At 42.0% G+C, this 21,622-nt stretch overlaps 1 protein-coding gene across 1 annotated transcript in view; it reads left to right on the top strand.

Moving 5' to 3' along the window:
* The first annotated feature begins 486 nt into the window (after positions 1 to 486).
* LOC126183605 (uncharacterized) overlaps positions 487 to 21,622 on the top strand; it is a 46,797-nt gene continuing 25,661 nt past the window's right edge. The window contains exon 1 of the mRNA XM_049925716.1: positions 487 to 1,047. Within this exon, the coding sequence (XP_049781673.1) occupies positions 763 to 1,047 (285 nt within the window). The 5' untranslated portion in view covers positions 487 to 762. The remainder of the gene's footprint in view (positions 1,048 to 21,622) is intronic.

Below are 21,622 nucleotides of genomic sequence, written 5' to 3'. Positions count from 1 at the left end.
AACCGTTGCCTGATGCTCCCCCTGAAACTCTCAACAATCTCTGGTTCTTTCAACTTATCCGGTTCCCTCTTCCATAAGTGCCTACCTCTCTTCCAATTTTTTTCGGTTTTAATCTACAATTCATAACCAATAAATTGTGGTCAGAGGGGAATGTTTAAAATCTGGTTCCTAAATCTCTGTCTAACCACTACATTGTCAATCTGAAACCTTCCCAGTGTCTCCAGGTCTCTTCAAAGTATACAACCGTCTTTTATTATGTTTAAACCAACTGTTAGCGATGATTAAATTATGCTCTGTGCAAAACTCTACCAGGCGTCGTAGAAGTTTTCACCTTTAAAATCACCTTGTTAATTGACAATTTTTGTTAATATCATTGATAGTGTGAGGTCGCTTCAGTATATTGAAGTTTCGATAAACTAGTATTATCAATAAATATATGAACGTGTTCTTTGGTAGTCATTCATTCGGTTGTGTCTACTGCAAGTTCTTTGATGGTCATTGTTTGTCTAGTTGTGTACAGTAACACACCCACACACACTCTGAATGTCGTGTATTGTGTATACACCGGCTGGCTGCACTGCGTGGTGTGTGTGGTACCGTTTGGTTTCTGTGGGGAGAGGGTGGCTTAAAATGCTTGAACTATAGCTGGTGTTCAGCGTTAATTTACTCGTACAGTTAATTTGTTTGGATAAAATGTGCGGTATTAATTAGGTTGACAAACAACGTTTCTCCGGTAGGTGATAGACAATTACATTATAAGAAATGCTGAGACATCTTACAAAAAATGCTAGAGACATATTTGGCAAATTTAGTTTTAAAAATTTTGTGAATACCTGTGAGTTACGCAAGGTCAGTTCATGTATAATCAAGTCGAGAGGAGCAACTTCATATTATGCAAATAGTTTACAAAGTAGGAAATATGTCAACAACCGCCTTGGTGATGCAGGCGTCAATACCAATAGCGAAGATGGATTTGGACGAAATAAAAAAGATTCATGGACAGATTCCATACACTTGGAGCATTCTGCACTTGAATTTTTGGGATGGGTAAGTTTTCTGTGCTTACTATTGTTAAATATAACAGTGTTGAATCGTTATTTAGAGTGTGAGTAACAAATTCGTGTAAATATTTTAAAGAGGTAAAGACAAAATGATAGCGCTGGCTTTATGATATTCTGCATATTACCAATAGTCTTCCATTCTCAGAAAGGGTGCTCTTTGTCTTTCAGGCATTCTGCATGTCAGTTGAACTGACGATTTCTTAGGTTTTTAATATTTCCTAAAACAAAAACAAATTTGCCCCTACTATACTATGAACTTTTAAATATACTAAGTTTAAAACATATAATAACATTGAGACAGAGCTGTTCACCAAATTTAAACACCATCAGTCAGAAAATGTGATAGTGTCTTCCACTGGAATAGTGTTAGAGATGAGAGACTGAGCGGTAAGTTACACAGAGCGTAGGTTAGGTTAGCATGTAATAACTTGGGGGGGGGGGGGGGTAATAATATGAAATTAAGGTTGTAATAATGGATGAATCCTAAGTGTAGTCCAAAGGTTTAAGTTAGCTCTATAATTAATGCGATTTAAAAACTAAAGTTTCGAAGTTAATTCAGAAGACCTGTTTTACATAATACGTAAATCTGGACGATTAGTTTGATGCAGATTATGTACCGCTACATATAGTTCTATATTACATAAAAACTATGAAAAGTAATCAAATTAGCGAGGGGGAGGGGTAGAACACGACTTTCCATCCCCACTTAATTTTGCTATTGACGCTCCGATGGTTCAGTGCCTAACTACATACATTATTACCTCTTGCATGAAATTGTTGTTTTTTCCCCCCACAAGGCCGTTTCACGTAGCATCTGTGAAAGGCATGTTATTATTTTTTTAGAAATATGTATTACTCAAGCTCGTTTCCTGACATATTCTGCATGCTTTAGGATCTCCTACCAATGGATCTCTGGACGAAAAAGTACATCTAATCTAATTTTCGACCATCCTTTCAGTTTTAGATTGGACAGCGCTAGGAATTACACGAGGAAAATATTTCATTTTCTATATTTAATTGTTTCAGGGAAATTTCCTCATTGCAGTGATGGGCCAACCTTTATTATTGTTGTGTTCTGTATCAGAATATAGGCTTAAAACAATCACACATGGGTTGAACTAACTAATAAGTAAGAGGATAGTATACTATGCCGGTCCATTCAAATTTGCCATTTTAGAAGGTTAACTACCTCCATTTGTCACATGTTGTCATTTAATAAGACACGTGGTAGTCTTAAAAAGTAACTATTAGCTGCAAATGTTTCTGACTTACACAGTCACAACATTATTTATATAAGAATATTGTGCCCTATTGCAGAAGAGTCTGTTTAAAGTCAAAACACAGAGCAGTGTCAGCAACATCCACTGTTTGTGTGTCATCAATTTTATTTTCATGCTGCAAATAAAGTGAAGGAAGCTGTAAAAGAAATTGAAACAAACAAGAATGTTTCATGTAGAAGCCGGCCACAATAGTATCACAAGCTCACTGCATCGATTTAGGTAAAGTGGATAAACTTGGAGAGGAAAATGGTGAACAATTACCCCACAGCATGACCACCACGGGGTCATTCCACGTGAAGTGGCCTAAGGCTCCCAGCTCAACCATCTTCAGTTTTTGATGAAATTTGTACAGTATGTACCTGAGGGTGCAACGTTTCAGGGTCGCCTGTAACTGTTGAGATGCTAGAGCCACTTTTGTGAAGACCACTTTTACAAGAGGCCGAAAAGTTGTGAAGAAATCTTCAGGTTTGGCATTCCACTGTTCCTAATGCAAAAGAGCTAGACTCTTGCTTCTGGGTATAGTGGTACAACTTCTTGTGCTATACACACAAATGATGGAAGTAGAGTTCAGAAAGCAATGCATTTGGCATAGTCTCAGTTCAAAGAGGGCAACACATCATGTCGTGAGAAATTTGTCCCATATTTTAATGGGGCGTAAGTAGTGGAGAAAGTGCACTATGGGCCTGATCTTTTGCCAAACTACTGTCTGTCTGGGAGTTTAGTATATCACAAATTTTGGTCTAGCTTCTGTGTTTAATTACTGTGCTACCATGCTGTAAATTTGCTGAAAAACATGAATGTATCAAAATATATCTGTGTTCAAAGTAACGTATCTCAAAATGGACACCTGCCGCATTACATTCATTAGCAGCGTTTAACAGAGCATATTTTATACTATTAAAAAAACATGTTTTCATTTTGGTGTCTCTTTGGGTAAGGTGCAAAAATTGTGCCCAAACTATTGACTTTTTTTTTTTTTTTTTGTAATTTGAGAAAAATCCTTGCATTGCTCCATGGTGGCTACGCCATTACCAATCTCAGTGACTCGTAGCCCCATTGCCAAGGGGCCTCGCCCGATAGCCATGCAAAGTCAGCCACAGGTGGGTTTCTTTACTGCAGGTTCCCAAACCGAAATTTGAGCATCTGACAGGTTGTCAAGCCTGAATGTGGGTATCTAGCAGGTTCCCAAATGTGAATGTGGGTATCCAACAGGTTCCCGGGCCTTGTTTGGGTCTCTTTGTGGTTCCCAAGCCATAATGCAGAATTTTTCAGTCATTAAATGCTTTAAATTTGTTGTTGATGTCCAAAACTAGTGTTGCGGCAAACTGTATTGCCGCCCCATCATTGAAGCAGCTGGAACTGTTATGACTATAATTATCTGTTGTTCTGGAATGCAGCATATGTCTCTTCTAACTGGCCAGTGAAATGATTGAGCAGCTCCATGAGGATTCATGACATTAATCAAGGCATCTTTTTGTTCACATGAAAGTTCAGATATTTTCTATCCACCATTTTCCACCATAAATGCAAGCGACATACTGGCCAGGCTGTAGTTCAGTAATGACAACATGTTTAGTAGCAACTTTAGCGCACTGACTAAACTCTTCATCATAAAAATATTCTATGACTCTTGCCGTCACAGCCTCGGGAAGCTTTTCCCCACATTTACCTTGGGCTGTGCCAATATTCCCTCTTCAGCTTTTAAATTTCTAGCCTTACATACCATTCTTTCTGAAAAACAAAATTCTTCCATAGTCTTTTTGATATACCAGCTTTGGGGAACTAAGGTTAAAGTTTAAATTTCCTGATTATGATTTGATATATGTAATTTGTCTTTCAATACTTGGATCAGCTGACTGTAATCTGAGCGGATGGTTGCTCCAATTCACTGGGATCAAGTCCTCCCACTTCTGCAACTTTCTTAATAATTGCACCTTCAGCTTGATGTATTTTTCACTTTGCATATCCTTTTGTATCCCTTGCATCAATTCGTTGAAATTTTGATGGTGATATTCCAACAGCTGTTAAGCTTGTACTCAAATTGTGAGCAACATTAGTCTTGTCATCTTCATCTGACTGAGATGTAACTTCCATCTGTGAATATTTCAGTGTATCAAATTCTTCTCAACAGGAAGGGCACTTTTTTTTGGCTTGGTTTAATACCAGACACAGTTATACTTTTTAGTAGGTCAGCTGTTTCTATGTTGATCAAATGCAAACTTTTTTGTGCGGTGTGGTTTTTCTTACCAAACAGGTTGCGGCACAATCTTTGCAAAAATTCAAATCTTTGTAGGAGTAAAGTGTCATGGTGGAAGCATAGTTGATCATTTTCAGTAGGGTGTAAACCATTCCGTCTAGTAAGTAATTGTTGTTCTTTTAAGGAAAGTTCCTTTACAGCTTTTTGTCCTTTTAAGACACTGTATGTTATTAAATGGCATGGGGAATCTGTATTTCCAAAACTGCACACATTAACTTGATCTTGGGTCATTCCATATCAAGTCATCTAGGCCATGACACCCATTACCTAGTTGTGAACTGAGATTTTGTGTACTGCTTTTGTATCTTATATTGAACATTGGCCAATTTTATTTATTTATTTATAACTTACACCATGGATCCAACTGTGAGAATTTCACATGTATGTAGTGTGTGTCAATTTTTACATTGTCAATGACAAGTACTTATACACTACATTTACAAATAAAGATTAGAAAGTTACCTTACTACTACAATGATCCATAACACAATATGATGAAATGAGAAACCTTAGGCTTACAGCTGACAAAGTATAAAACATAGTAGATTAAATATGAAAAAGGTCATATAACCCAGATAGTTAAATATAAGCAGTTAACACTAAAAGTGTTACATATGTGGCAAGAATGTACAGCTTAATGTTCAATTTATACGATAATACATCGATTTTAAGGCAGTTTCTCACTGTTTTTTTTCATAAACTCTTTCAAACTGTAAAATAACATGGCTAAAAGAAATTGCCTCAGAAGCTCTTTAAATGTAGATTTGTTGGCTATTTCACATTTGATTTCTGAAGGAAGAGCATTAAATATCTTTATACCAGAGTACTGTACACGATTCTGCACAACCTTCAAATTTTTACCTTCAGTGTGGAAATCATGTTTCCTCCACGTGTTGTACTGATGGTATTCACTGTTACATTTGTATAAATCAGTGTTTTTACTTATGAAACACATAAGTGAATATATGTATTGAGAAGTAGTTGTAAGAATTCCCAGATTCTGGAATAGGCTTTTGTAAGTGCATCTAGGGTCTACACTACACATCACTCTTACAACATGCTTCTGAGCAATGAATGTTTTCTTTGCAAGAGGTTGATTTCCCCAGAAAATAATTCTATATGCCAAGTAACCATAGTATGCTGCTTTTTAAATTTTGAAATGTTTTCTGGCGGTATACCATCTAGTGAGATATCAAGAGTTTCAAAATACTTCTCAACAATCTCTTTACTCAGAACTGCTCTCATTGTAGCAATGTTACTACACTGTGTCACTGATAATTGTTTTGTGCATGCTTGGGGATGACTTAACCCAGTCTAAGGTGGGAAGTCCCAAACTTAGCTACCTTCCGTCTCATTCTATCCAACAAAATTTTACTGCTCGCTCTTCGGTCAAACAAATCGAATCGGTACCCCCAGGCACCCATTTGAATCACACAATTACACAGTTGCTTTTCTTCGTATGAAGTAAAAACTATTCGTCCTCTAGGTTTCTCCCAGTGCGTATTTTTCATTTTATAGCACAAGGTCCGTGTACGTATATTGAATATTTGGGAGACTTTGTTTAGTGACATCATCTTTCGCGAAGAGAACAATAGTACTCGAGAAAATTGTAATCTCGTAAAAGAGTTGTTGCAACTCTCATAATTGTTTTTAAATTACGAATCAGTTCTGCACGTCTACCGTTCATAAATCTGGCTTGGTACTCTTCTATATTAGATCCTACTTATCTCTCTATTCTATTTTGCTTTATATACATTCTGTTGGTAGCAATTGCTGAAAGTTTGATGCAATTTGTTACTTCAAAGCAAACTGTAGAAATTTGAAAATTGGCTGCAGTTTTTAAAGAAAATATGGTATGCTGACAGTTTTTTCCCTGAATATCCTTTTGGACATGTAGTTTCTGAAAACATGTTAGAGTTGCCCAATTAAATTTTTGTAAATTAATTTTAATTAATGTTATTGTTAATTTAGAAAAATATTTTGGACAATTGTCACCCCCCCCCCCCCCCCCCCCAAATAATAAAGTTTTATCCCACAAAAAAATCAGTTTTGAAAAATGAATGGCACTATCCTGGAGAGAAATACAATTACTACCCAAGAGACATTAACAAGATAAGTACACATAACAATATCCAAATTGAACATAAATTGCAGTACATTACGTGACACGTGAACACCTTCTTACTTGTGTCATAACCAAATTAAGTGAATGTAAAAATACATAGCATTTTGTTTATAATATTTAAGCATTTTGTCAAAAGCCAATATTGTCAACACTGCCCAAATTGGTGGTGCTGCCGTCTGCATTAAAGTTGGTTCGGAATTACACGTGTGACAATACACTTTGATGTTCAGATAATATTTTTTTTTGTATGAGAACGACTTTTCTTCCATCAACTTTGAGGACTCTTTGCTCAGAGAATAAGTATGGCAAGTTGCAGCGATGATACCAACTTCGCTCAGAATACGAGGTGCAACAATAAAGTAATGAGGCTGATGTGAAAAAAAACTGTTGCTTACCGTTTTAGTCAAGTTTAGTGTTGTCTCCTTCAAAGTAGTTCCCTTGTGACTGCACACACTTTTTTCAGTGCTTCTACCATTGATGGTAACATTTCTGGAACTCATCTTCTGTAATATCCTCCAAGACCCTCGTCACAGCTTTTTGGACATCTTGTGTTGTTTGAAAATGATGTCCCTTGACCGCCGTTTTGACTCTTGTAAATAGAAAAAAGTCACACGGAGTGATATCTGGTGCATAAGGTCGCTGTGGTACAACTGAAATTTGTTTTGAGGTTAAAAAGTGCTGTACTGACAGAGCAGTATGGGACCATTTTTGCACAAATCTTTCTCATACCAAGATCGTGAGTTATTATTAGACGAAACAGTTCTCAATTGATGTTCAGTTCTTCCGCAATCATTTTCACGGATAATCTTAGATCAGATCGCACGAGTTCACGCACCCTGGCCAAGTTGACATCCGTCCGTGAGGTCGATGGTCATCTACTGTGGTCTTCATCTTCAACATTCGTTCTGCTTTCACTAAACATTTTATGCCAACAAAAAACTTGAGCTCTTGACATTACCTCCTCTCCAAAACCCTTCTGAAGCTTACCATAAGCTGTCATTGCGTTTTCACCCAATTTAACGCAAAAAGAAATGGCATACCATTACGCAATATTATGCGGTTCAATTTCCATGATGAACGACACAAACGTGCATTAACTTATTACGGCACAACTCACGACTGAGCAGTTGCATCGATGTGCCGCTTGGGCTAGAAGCAGCTTATAGACCGAGGTCAAAGGTATTGTGCCTGCAGGGTTGCCACATCTTACAAAGAAAATCAGTCTCCTTACTTTATTGTCACACCTCGTATGAGAGAAAGAAACATCACAAACGTCATTATCAGTCCAATAGAATGGGAGTGGTCCGTGAGGATGCGTGAACCCTACTGTAACATCTCCTCCTTCACAGTTCACCTTCTCAACAATTCCCAAATACCAAGAAGAGTCATATGCACATGCAACATAGCAGTTGGGCTGCACAGTGCATTCTGGCATTAGTGGTGTAAATGCATCTGAGAAATCATGCACGATACTGAAATCCGTATCACAGCTCAGCCTTTTTGCTCCAATCTTGGTTGGTGATATTGGTACAATGTGATGCATAGATCGTGTTCCAGGAATTGTTTTTGCACTTGTTAAGTGCTGAGAAAGATGATGTCTGACTTGTAGCATTTCATCTTTTGAAATATTGAGAACTGAAGTGCCTTGCAGGTTCTCGTGATAGAATTCAATTACCTGTGAAGTTGTAAGTATTTGATCTTTCTAAACTCTTTGCAAACTTGTTTTTGTGACAAGTCTTTTAACAGTGCCACCAATACCATTACAGGGAGATTTGCCATGGCTGGTAGCAAAAAAGGACCAGCTACACTTTATGTTAAAGTCACGTTCGCGGTAGCAGATATTTCTGAAATTCTTAATAATTTTTGTATTGTGCACCACAACCACAGCGAAATATTCGACATACACTAGATGAATTTCTGGAAATTCACACTTTAAAAAATTCAGTACAGTCTTCTGAGTCTGGTACACCAATGCAACATCATGTTCTAGATAATCTGAAACAATACAAATACTTTTTGCTTCAGCTGTTTGTCCTTTCTGTAATATATATGGGCAGTGTGAACAGTGCAGCTGCCATTGTTCCACTGGTACCCCTGTACTTCATCTTGAACAACAAACTTGAGATTTTCACTGAAATCCATTAAAATTAACACTGATCCTTCATCAAGTGTTTCCTTCTTCATTTTCAAATAATCAGATTTCGATTGAGAAATAAAAGAGTGTGGAGTAAGTTTTTCAATTTTATTAATTAGTTTTCACAGAATTTTGATACAGAAGTGATTTGAAAACTTAGTCATTCTATCGATTGATACCCATTGACTGCAGTATACCATCTCATTAGGATCATAGTCTTCTATTGCATTTTGTAAGTGCGTTTTATGCAATGAACTGGTGGGACTTTTTCACACAGATGAAAAATATAGGTTCAGTTATTTATATCACATGCTACTATTTTAATTATATCTTCGTATGTTTCCTTAATAGAAATGGAATTTAGAAGCAATTTAACGTTTTGGTGGTAAATGCACACACATACAGTATGTACTCCTGATGATCCTGCAAGTATACACTGTTTTGGTCGAAGAGAAGCAAATTTTGAGAATCCTTCTTTGTCTTCAGGATAATTTTTTAATAGAGAGAATACAGTTCAGTTAAATTACTTAAAACAAGACACTTTTTATAGGTATTTTTGTTAGTGCTCACTTTGGCTTTTTTCCCAGGCATTATTCTTGTGTTTTCGTGATCCAAATAAAAACTCTTTACTTTTTGCACTGTATTGTCTGGCAATATTTTTTCTCTTTTCTGCTCACCCATTGATAAAATATCCTTCTCCATAACCCCCTGCAGGTCCGGGGTTAGAATAGGCCCGAGGTGTTCCTGCCTGTCATGAGAAGCAACTAAAGGAAGTCTCACATTTTGGACTTCACGTGGTAGCCCCCTGTAGAGTTTGACCTCCATTCTTCAAAATTTTCCCGAAGAGTGAGCCAGTTGGGGAAGGGCGCCTTACACGGTGCATTGTGTCCGTCGTGTGCCGAGACCTTTCGCATCCTTCATCGACGTGGATCTGCACTTCGGCTCATTCTCCAGCTGTTGGGCGAGGTCACCCTTCTGGGTGCATTTTCCTCCATACATTGTGCAGGAACATTCTCTGCACTGACAGTGATAATGGACTTGTTTGCATCTGATATCCAGCACGGTAGCCAGTCCATTGTGGTGGGGCTGCCACGTATCCTGTTGGTTGTAGCCCCCTGACAACACAGGGATCGCTCTGCTGATGCCTTTGCCATTAACTCCCCATGTATGCCAAGGAGTAGATGCCCGTCACCCTGGGGCATCAGAACTCCCAGTAATGGCCATCCTGCCAGGTGGCCTTTGCTGCGGCTGGGTGGCGCCCGAGGGGAGGGCCCCTGGTCGAAGTGGGTGGCATCAGGGCGGTTGACACGCCATGAAGCATACTACATCACCTCTTGCTGGTGGTCAACCACCAGCAGTCTCCGAGCATTCGAGGGCTCAATTTAATGCACAGAATTATAACCACAACTAGTTCCCCCCCTGACGATGCCACGGGAGGAACGCCAGGCTAAGGACGACAGTGAATCTTACTCGCCCCGGTACCTAGTATGTACGAGAGCTGATGGGGAATCCTTTGTGTCGATGAAGCATCAGTTTTTTGTAGAACATTTGGAGGACAATTTTGGGGAGGTGGAAGGATTGTCCAAAATGCAGTCAGGGTCAGTCTTAATAAAAACAGCCTCCTCTACCCAGTCACAGGCATTACTCGCTTGTGACGAGCTGAGCCTGTTTCTGTTACTATCACGCCCCATAAGAACGTAAATATAGCCCAGGGTACTATTTTCCACAGGTATCTTCTTTTGCAGTCTGGCAAAGAGCTGCACGCAAATTTACGGTGGCGACGTGTTCATTTCGTCCGGCGCGTCCATTGGGGTCCGAGGTATAATCGGGTTGCCACCGTTGCCTTCGTGCTGGCCTTCAAGGGTGACACATTACCCGAGAAGGTCAAGGTGATGGTCTACCGCTGTGATGTTATGCCATATATCCCTCCCCCGATGTGGTGCTTTAAGTGCCGGAAGTTCGGCAGTATGTTTTCCCGCTGTACTTCCGGCGTCACCTGTCGAGATAATGGACAGACCTTCACATCTCAATATTCCCTGTGCCCCGCCTCTCATCTATGTCAACTGCACAGGATTTTACAGAAAGAGAGGAAAATTATGGAATACAAGACCCTGTACGACTGACCTACACTGAGGCTAAGAGGAAATTTGAATGCTGCACCCTGTGCCTATGACATCTTCCTATGCCGCCGCTACAAGAACAGTTATTGCCCCATCAGTTCCGCCAATTCCAGTCGGGTCTCAGAGCTGTAAAACTACACCTGCCCCATTGATGGTGGGGGCACTTCCCTCCCTGTTGCTCCTGCACACCTACTTCGCGAGCTACTCCCACCATCGGGGACATTAGTCCCACCTTCGCAGCTGGAGAAGTGTAAGTCTTCTTCAGCTCCTCTTGCTGTGAAGTGGTCCCTTGGCTCACTCCCTTCCCAGGATACTACCAGTGGCAAAGCGGGTACCCGCCAGTGGCTGAAGCGCACACACAGGTAGCTGGTCGTAGGGCTTCACAGTCCTCCTCAGTCCCTGAGACTGAACCAGTGAAGCCTTTCCTTGCCCGAAAAACCTAAGGAGCAGCGAGAGAAACTAAAAAAAGGAAAAGACCCGCAAGAACCAAGGCACTGCGATGGCACCCACACAACTGCTACCTACAAGCCCTGCATCTGAGGATGAAGTGGTGATTGTTGTGTCTGCTGAGGACCTAGATCTCGCTGGGCCCTTAGACAAAAAGAATGTTGATTGCACAGGTACTCATCAGGTAGCAGCAGGTGATCCTGAAGTGCAGACTGCCTCATTGAGTGTTTCATGCCTTCCCAGTATCACAATAATGTCATACTCCAGTGGAATTGTGACGGTTTTTTCCACCACCTGGCTGAGCTACAGCAACTGTTAAGCTTCACACCTGCTTTCTGCATTGCCCTCCAGGAAACCTGGTTCCCGTCAATGTGGGCCCCTGCCCCCCACGCTATAGGGGATATTACAAGAACCATAGCGTGTCGGGTGGAGTGTGCGTCTATGTCCTGAACTCTGTATGTAGTGAACCTGTGCCCCCTTCAGATGCCTCTCGAAGCTGTGGCTGTCAGGATACGGACGATGCAGGAACTAACTGTCTGCAACGTATATCTCCCTCCAGATGATGCAGTACCCCTGAACGTATTGGCTACACTGATTCAACAACTCCCTACACCTTTCCTACTTTAGGGAGATTTTAACACCCATAACCCCTTGCAGGGTGGCACCGTGCTTACTGGCCGAGGTAGAGGTACCAAAAATTTACTGTCTCAACTTGACCTCTACCTCCTGAATACTGGGTTCGCCACACATCTCAGTGAGGCTCATGGTATTTACTTGGCCATTGATTTATCACTTTGCAGCCCAGGACCTCTCCCATCTGTCCACTGGAGAGCCCATGATGGCTTGTGTGGTAGTGACCACTTCCCCATCTTCCTGTCACTCCCCGCAGCATCATGCCCATGGCCGCCTACCCAGATGGGCTATAAACAAGGCAGACTGGGAAGCTTTCACCTCTGCCGTCTCCGTTGAATCTCCCCCACATGGTACCATCAATATGGTGGTTGAGCTGGTCACTCGAAAGATCGTTTCTGCAGTGGAAACCGCAGTCTCTTGTTCCTTAGGGTGCCCGCGGTGAAAGTCAGTACCTTGGTGGTCACTGGAAATTGCTGAAGCCATTAAGGAGCGCAGGGGCTCTACAGTGACATAAGCGGCACCCTTCCCTAGAGCACTTAAAAGATCTTAAATTGCTCTGTGCCTGCGTTCGCCACCTTATAATAAGACGGAAACAGGAGCGTTGGGAGAGGTATGTCTCAACCATTGGGTGCCATATGTCACCTTCCCAAGTCGGAACAAAGAACGGACGTGTTTTTGGGTACCAGACCCCAACAGGTGTCCCCGGCATTACCATAAATGCTACCGAAGGAAACATGATTGCCGAGCACTATGCTCGAGCCTCTGCATCAGCAAATTACCCCCAGCCTTTCGCAACCTCAAACGGCAGATGGAAGGAAAGATCCCCTCGTTCACTACACGCCACAAAGAACCTTATAACGCCCCATTTACAGAGTGAGAGCTCCTCAGCGACCTTGCAGTTTGCCTTGACACAGCTAATGGACCAGATTGGATCCACAGTCAGATGCTTAAACATCTTTCATCCGACTACAAGCAATATCTCCTCGTCCTCTTCAACTGAATCTGGTTCGATGGTGTCTTTCCATTGCACAGGCGGGAGAGCACCATCAACCCAGTGCTCAAAACCAGTAAAAACCCACTTGATGTGAATAGCTATTGGCCCATCAGCCTCACCAATGTTCTTTGTAAGCTGCTAGAACTTATGGTGAGCCAGCAGTTGTGTTGGGTCCTGGAGTCACGTGGCCTACTGGCTCCATGCCAGGGAGGTTTCCGCTAGGGTCGCTCTACCACTGATAATCTTGTGTCCCTTGAGTCTGCCATCCGAACTGCCTTTTCCACATGCAAACACCTGGTTGCCGTCGTTTTTTATTTACGAAAAGCTTACGACGTGACCTAGCGACATCATGTCCTTGCCACATTATGAGAGTGGGGTCTCCATGGCCTGCTACGATGTTTCTGTTTCCATCACGCCCCATAAGAGCTTAAATATGGTCCAGGGTATCATATTTCACAGGGACCTTCTTCTGTAGCCTGACCATGAGCTGTGCGCCCATTTTAGAGCGGCAAGGTGTCCATTTTGTCTGGCGCATCCACTGGTGTCAGAGGGATAATCAGGTTGCCACCTGTGCCTTCATCTTTGCCTTCGAGGGTGACACATTACCCGAGAAGGTCAAGGTGATGGTCTACCGCTGTGATGTAAAGCCATATATCCCTCCCCTGATGCGGTGGTTTAAGTGCTGGAAGTTTGGCCACATGTCTTCCCGCTGTACTTCCAGTGTCACCTGTCAGGATTGTGCCTCCACATCCCAATACTCCCTGTGCCCCACCTCCCCCCTCTGTCAGCTGCAGAGAGCACCATTTGCCTTACTTGCCAGACTGCAGGATTCTTCAGAAAGAAAGAAAAACAGTGGAATACATGACCCTGGACCAACTGACCTACACTGAAACAAAGAGAAAATATGAGTGGCTACATCTTGTGCATATGACGCCAACCTACACTGTTGCTACGACAACAGTACTACCATCTTGCTTTCTGCCATGCACAGTTGGCTCTCAGAGCCGTCAGACTCCATCTGCCCATTGGTGGGGGACACTTCCCTCCCTGTTCCTAAAACCTACTTCAGTCCCTGAGACTGACTCGGTGAAGCTCTCCCAGCTGGACAAACCTAAGGAGCAGCAAGTGATCGCACAGGTACTTATCCAGTGGCAGCAGGTGACCCTGAGGCGTAGACTGCCTCATGGAGTATTTCATGCCATCTCAGTCTCACAATCATATAATCCTCCAGTGGAATTGCGGCAGTTTTTTCCACCACCTTGCTGAGCTACAGCAGCAACTGTTAAGCTTTACACCTGCTTTCTGCATTACCCTCCAGGGAACCTGCTGTAAGGGTTATTGCAGGAACTGTAGCGACTTTAATAGTGTCAGGTGGAGTTTGCAGCTGTCCTGAACTCAGTATGTAGTGAACCTGTGCCCCTTCAAAACCCTCTTACGGTGGCTGTCACAATAAGGATGACACAGGAAATAACTGTCTGCAACGTATATCTTCCGCCAGATGGTACAGTACCCCTGAACGTATTGGCTGCACTGATTGATCAACTCCCTAAATCTTTCCTACTTTTTGGAGATTTTAATGTGCATAACCCCTTGTGGGGTGGCACCATGCTTACGGCCAAGGTAGGGAGGTCAAAAATTAACTGTCACAACTTGACCGCTGCCTCTTAAATACAGGTGCCCCCACACTTTTCAGTGAGGCACATGGCACATGTTTGGCCATTGATCTCTCGGTTTGTAGTCCTGGCCTTCTCCCATCTATCCTCTGGAGAGTACATGATGATCATTATGGTAGTAACTACTTCCCCATCTTCCTGTCACTGCCCCGGCATCACGCCCACGGACGCCTACCCAGATGGGCTTTAAACAAGGCAGACTGGGAAGCCTTCACCTCTGCTGTCACTTCTGAATCTTCCCCACATGGTGCCATTGATGTTGTCATTGAGTAGGTCAATACAATGATCGTGTCTGCGGCAGAAACGTGATCCCTCGTGCCCCCAGCGAAAGACAGTCCCTTGTTGGTCGCCGGAAGTTTCTGAGGCAATTAAAGAGCATCGATGATCTCTACAGTGACGTAAGCAGCACCCTTCCCTACAGCACCTAATAGCCTTTAAGCAGCTCCATGCCCGTGTTCGCCAACTTATAAAAAGACGGAAACAGGAGTGTTGGGAGAGGTACGTGTTGACCATTGGGTGCCATACGTCACCTTCCCAAGTCTGGATGAAGATCAGACGTCTTTCTGGGTACCAGATCCCAGCAGGTGTCCCTGGCATTAACATCAATGGAATGTTATCTACCGATGCAAACGGGGTAGTCGAGCACTTTGCTGAGAACTATGCATGAGCCTCTGTGTCAGAGAACAACCCCCCAGCCTTTCTCACCCTCAAATGGCGGATGGAAAGGAAAGTCCTCTCATTCACTAAATGTCACAGTGAACCCTGTAACACCCCATTTACAGAGTGAGAACTCCTCAGCGCCCCTGCACATTGCCCCAACACAGCTTCTGGACCAGCTTGGATCAACAGTCAGATGATTAAACATCTCTCATCTGACTACAAGTGACACATCATCATCATCATCATCATCATCATCATCAACCAGATCTGGTGCAATGGCATCTTTCCTTCACAATGGCAGGAGAGCACTATCATTCCAGTGCTCAAATCCGATGAAAACCCACTTGATGTGTATAGCTACTGGCCCATCAGCCTCACCAACCTTCTTCGTAAGCTGCTGGAACATATGGCGTGTCAGTGCTTGGTTTGGGTCCTGGAGTCACGTGGCCTACTGGTTCCATGTCACGGCGCTTCCATCTGGGTCGCTCTACCAATGATAATCTTGTGTCCCTAAGTCTGCCATCCGAACAGGCTTTTCCAGATGCCAACATCTGGTTGCCGTCTTTTTTGACTTACGTAAAGCACACAAGATTACCTGGTGACATCATATCCTTGCCACATGGTATCAGTGGGGTCTCCAGGGCCCACTCCCGATTTTTATCCAAAACTTCTTATCGCTCCATACTTTCTGTGTCCAAGTTGGTGCCCCCTAGTGCCCCCCATATCCAGGAGAATGGGGTCCTCCAGGACTCTGTATTGAGTGTATCTCTATTTTTAGTGGCCATTAATGGTCCAGCAGCAACTGTAGAGCCGTCCATCTCACCTTCTCTGTATGCAGACGACGTCTGCATTTCGTACTGCTCCTCCAGTACTGGTGTTGCTGAGTGACGCCTACAGGGAACTATCTTCAAGGCTACAGTCATGGGCTGTAGCCCACAGCTTCCAGTTTTCAGCTGCAAAGTTGTGTGTCGTGCACTTCTGTCGGCGTCGTACCGTTCATCCGGAACCAGAACGTTTCCTTAATGATGATCCACTCACTGTAGTGGAGACATATCAATTCTTAGGACTGGTTTTTGATGTCCGATTGACTTGGCTTCCTCACCTTCGTCAACTTAAGCGGAAGTGCTGGCAGCACCTCAATGCCCTCTGCCGCCTGAGCAACACCAACTGGGGTGCAGATCACTCTACACCTTTCAATCCTGCCTTGATTATGGGAGCCTGTTTTATGGTTCAGCGGCAGCCCCAGCGTTGTGTTTACTCGACCCAGTGCACCACTGTGGTGTTTGCCTAGCGACAGGAGCTTTTAGGATGAGTCCAGTGACCAGCATCCTGGTGGAGGCCGGAGTCCCTCCATTGACAGTCAGGCGTGCACAAGTGCTGGTCAGTTACGTTGCACACATTCATAGTTCTCCTGAGCATCCGAATTATCGTCTCATTCTCCCAACCACTGCAGTTCATCTCCCGCATCGGCGGCCCGGGTCAGGGCTTACGGTAGTGGTTCGCGTCCAGTCCCTTCTGTCTGAACTGGAGTCCTTCCCTTTACCACCTCCACTTGAGGTCCATTCACTTACACCTCCATGGTGTAAACCTTGGCCAAAGCTTCGCCTGGACCTTCACGTGGCCCCAAGGACTCCATTAACCCTGCGGCACTCCACTGTCTTCCTCTCGATTCTCGACATGTACCTGGGCCATGAAGTGGTTTACACCGACAGTTCAGTGGCTGGTGGTCACATAGGCTTTGTGTATATTCATGGAGGACATACTGAACAGCACTCCTGCAGATGGCTCCTTGAGCAGCCTACAAGCTATCGACCAGTGCTACCCTCGTCATCCTGTGGTAGCATCCATTCAGTAGTCCATCTATGCCCTGGAACGGTCCTGTCATTCAGTGGTGTGTGTGTGGACCCCAGGCCACGTCGGAATCCCAGGAAATGAACTTATCAACAGGCTCGCCAAACAGGCTACACGGAAACCGCTTCTGCAGATTGGCATCCCCATAACTGGCCTGCGTTCTGTCTTCGGCCACAGGATTTTTCGGCTTTGGGAGATGGAATGCCATAACAGTACACACAATACAATCATTAAGGAGACTATGAATGTGTGGAAGTCTCCGATGCGGTCCTCTCACGTGAAATCACTTGTCCTCTGCCAGCTCCGCATTGGCCATACGTGGCTAACACATGATTGCCTCCTCCGTCGCGAGGACCCACCTCGGTGTGACTGTGGCTCACAAATGACGGTTGTCCACTTCATGCTGGACTGCCCACTTTTAGCCACTCTGCGGCGGACTTTTAACTTTCCCAGCACTCTACTTTCGGTGTTGGGTGACAATGCCTCAACAGAAGCTTTAGTTTTACATTTTATTCGTGAGGGTGGATTTTATCCTTTGATCTAAGTTTTAGCACATGTCCTTGGTCCCTCTGTTTTCTCCACCCTAGTGCTTTTAGGGTGGAGGTTGTAATGTTTTGCAGAGTGTCTGGCTTCTCCTGTTTATTCTCATGGTCAGCCAGCCATGGTAATCTGCTCTCTTGTTTTGATCTCTTCTACATGTTTCTTGCGTCTCTCTGTGGTTTCCTTGTACGATTTTGTCCACTTTAGTGTTTGTTGCCCTTCTGTCATTCTTGTGGTTTTCTCTTTTCTTCCAGGTGTGTTTTGTATGTCTCGATTGTTTTACTCCCAACCTTATGAAATTATTTTAATGGGAACAAGGGTCTGATGACCTAGCAGTTTGGTCCCTTCCCCCCTCTTTTAAACCAACCAACTCTTCTCCATTAAAAGATCCCTTGCTTGTCATACCAAATATTCAGAAACCTGAAATTTGGAACTGACTTTTTGTTCAGGCCAAGTTGGCAGCACAAGAGTAAGTAACTGAATTTTTTCACCATTATTTGCATATTCAATTTTCTGTTTGATTTTGTCCATGAGTTCATCATGATGTTTTACCTTTTCTTCTAGTTCTATTAAACCACTGTCAGGGATAGTGCTTGCATTAGCAGCCAGCTCAAATTCATATGTATGTGAAATTTTAGTTTTCAAAGCCCCAGCTGCAGATTCCAGTTTTTATTTGGCTGTTGCTTACAGACTATGCTGAGCAACTGAATGCAGCTTTGCAGGAGATACTCTGAAGCTAGTTAAGCTAGTATTTAGCACAGATTTTTCTGGAGCCTGCACCTTTACATTACTGTCATTTATATAGTCTGGTGATGAGTCGTCACTTGCTTGTTTTTCATTAATAAGTTTTATACAGGTTGGGCACATTTTCTCCCCAGGAATAACGCTAAAGCCTCTCATTATGCAGGTATTTGCCTTTTCTAAATTAATTTCATGCAATCCAGACGAAACAGATCGTTTATGGCACTTGAAGGGATCACAGCAAATTTTCTTACGTAGAAAGTATCTCCGCAGGTACCTGTCCTTGTGTTTAACACACACACATGAAACACTTAAATCAAAGAATGAATGTCTATTGCTTCGTCATAATAAAAGTTCTTGTTCTTCACTAGTCAGTTCATTCACACAAGTCAGGACATTGTCACACATATCTTGCAGATATTTTCCAAGAAAACACTGCCTGCTTGAACTTTCCATACTGCTTCAGTCATAAAAACAATATTTGTCGTAAATAATTCAAAAGATGATTGGTATAACCTAAAAAGTAATTAAATAATGAAAAATAATTCTGTCCCATTGTTTCATTACAAAAGTATTTCACATTGTTATTGTAACATTGGGGACTTTCGGTTTGGAATGAATACTTAAAAACTGCAACAATTGAATTTTTAACCAGTACTTGACTCTGGGTACGACTCAGTACTTGACTCTGGGTACAACTCAGTACAAGAGCTCAGAACTGCATGCTCAATGAATACATGACCCAAAACAAAAGGAACCGGATGATGCAATACATGTAGTGGCAATAAAACAGTGTTCTCAGATATTATTGTTTCCTAGGGAAATTCAGTGTAGCCAAATTCAGCAATTCAGTGGTGGCATGGTAGTCATGAATTAGCAACTTTAATATTTCTTGTACTGTAACGTTGTTTTTCACACTTCCCATTGTTTCTACAAACTGATTCTTTTTGTGTGGCGTAATGGAATATTTATAATAATATTGTAAATTTTCAAAAGGTATATATGAGGGGGTTCTACCTTTAAAAAATTATAATGTCCATGCATGGATTTTGTTTAAAAGAAATTATTTACAATTTTTTCTGAGATGTATATGGTATATATTCCCTACAAGAAGCATGACTATAAAAATATAAACTTTCCTCTTTAGGGGGGGAGGGGGGGAATCAAGCTTCCACTGCAAAAACTGTAGGAACTGTTGCATTTTTAAATTATAAAGTAGCTCATCTATGAAAGCCTTAATTCCTGAATCTATACAACTTCTTTTTACCATAAGTGAAAAAGTAATTGACTTTCAATAGTTATATTTTGGAAATGTGAAAATATATAGATAAACTTGAATTACACAAAATTTCAAGGATTTGCGTGATGATGGGTGTCATTTCCTAAAATTTCTGGATGATTTGATGTGGAATCACCCTCTTGTTTTTCCATTTTAGCGACAACTTGATGTGCTTCAGGCACAAAAATCAAATTGTCGAGTCCTAAATAAAGTAAAGAAATAAAATTAATAAGCATTCAGCTTCACAAAAATTATGTAGCAGTCACGAGTACAGTTAAATGGTTAAATTTAGCAATGAACCTGTCACAAAGGTTTAAAATCACCAAATAAAAAGCAAAATGGATATTTAAACACTGCAGACATAATCAACAAAATTTCAAATTTAAGGTGCAATTTTTGCACCTTACCCAAAGAGACACCAAAATGAAAATGAGTTTTCTAATAGAATGAAATATACTCTGTTGAGGGGTGTTAATGAATGTAATGTGGTAGGTGTCCATTTTGAGACACATGACTTTGAATGCAGATATATTTTGATACATTCATGTTTTTTAGCAAATTTACAGGATGGTAGCACAGAAATTAAACACACAAGCCAGACCAAAATGTGTGATGTACTAAACACCCAGACAGACAGTAGTTTGGCAAAAGACTAGGGACATAACACACTTTCTCCACTACTTATGCCTCGTTAAAGTATGGGACAAATTTCTCGTGACGTGATTTGATGCCCTCTTTGAACTTAGATTATGCCAAATGCATTGCTTTCTGAACTCTACTTCCATCATTTGTGTGTAAAGCACAAGAAGTTGTACCACTATACCCAGAAGAAAGAGTCTAGCTCTTTTACATTAGGAACAGTGGAATGCCAAACTTGAAGATTTCTTCACGACTTTCTGGTCTCTGTAAAAGTGGTCTTCACAAAAGTGGCTCTAGCACCTCAGCTAAGTTACAGGTGAGCCTGAAACTTTGCATAAGTTCATGTAGTGCCCTCAGGTATATACTGTACAAATTTCATCAAAATTGGAGATGGCTGTACTGGGAGGATGTTCTAAACTGGGACACTTGACATGGAATGACCCCACTGTCAACTATCGTGTATACATTGAGAGTGAGATCAAAATGCAATTATTTTTAAGTGGGTATTAATTAAGTATAGTGGCTGGAAGAACCATAGTTTTGAGGGCATTACAGAAGTGTCCAATCTTCTTTGACCCATGATGCCATCAATATGGCGGAAATGGCTACTTCCAGCTTATACAAATTGACTACAATGATGTCACTACATACACACACCAATAAATGCGAACAATAATAAAAATGACATAATGATGACTCACTCCAAAAATAAAATGAAACTTAATGGGACACCCATGGAAAATTGGGCGTTTAGGGCAGGGACAAGCTAAATATACACCAGTGAAAAAACACGGCACAATCTCAAAACAAATAATATAAAAAAATTAAATTACTAAATTCCACTACACCAACAGGAATTGGACAGTTTCCTCGACGTATATAGCTCGGCCACAGATTAAAAAAAAAAATTAAAAAAAAGCACCTACAGTCCCAAAAAGTGGAATTGGAAACTTCCTTTGATGTATACAGCTCAACCACAGCTTCCAATACCAAAAAACCAACAACTACAACTCTGAAAAGTGGAACCAAAACCAACTCAAAAACCCAAACACCCCATATTCGCAACATCAATTAAAACACAACTGACTTTCCATAAATATACAACACACAAAACATCATAATTACTATAGAATAAAACCAAAACAAATATTACTTACCAACAAACGCCTCTGAGAGACACACACACAC

This window comes from Schistocerca cancellata, chromosome 4 (assembly GCF_023864275.1).
Source record: "Schistocerca cancellata isolate TAMUIC-IGC-003103 chromosome 4, iqSchCanc2.1, whole genome shotgun sequence".
NCBI classification, from domain to species: domain Eukaryota; kingdom Metazoa; phylum Arthropoda; class Insecta; order Orthoptera; family Acrididae; genus Schistocerca; species Schistocerca cancellata.
This window is presented reverse-complemented; position numbering and strand designations above follow the sequence as displayed.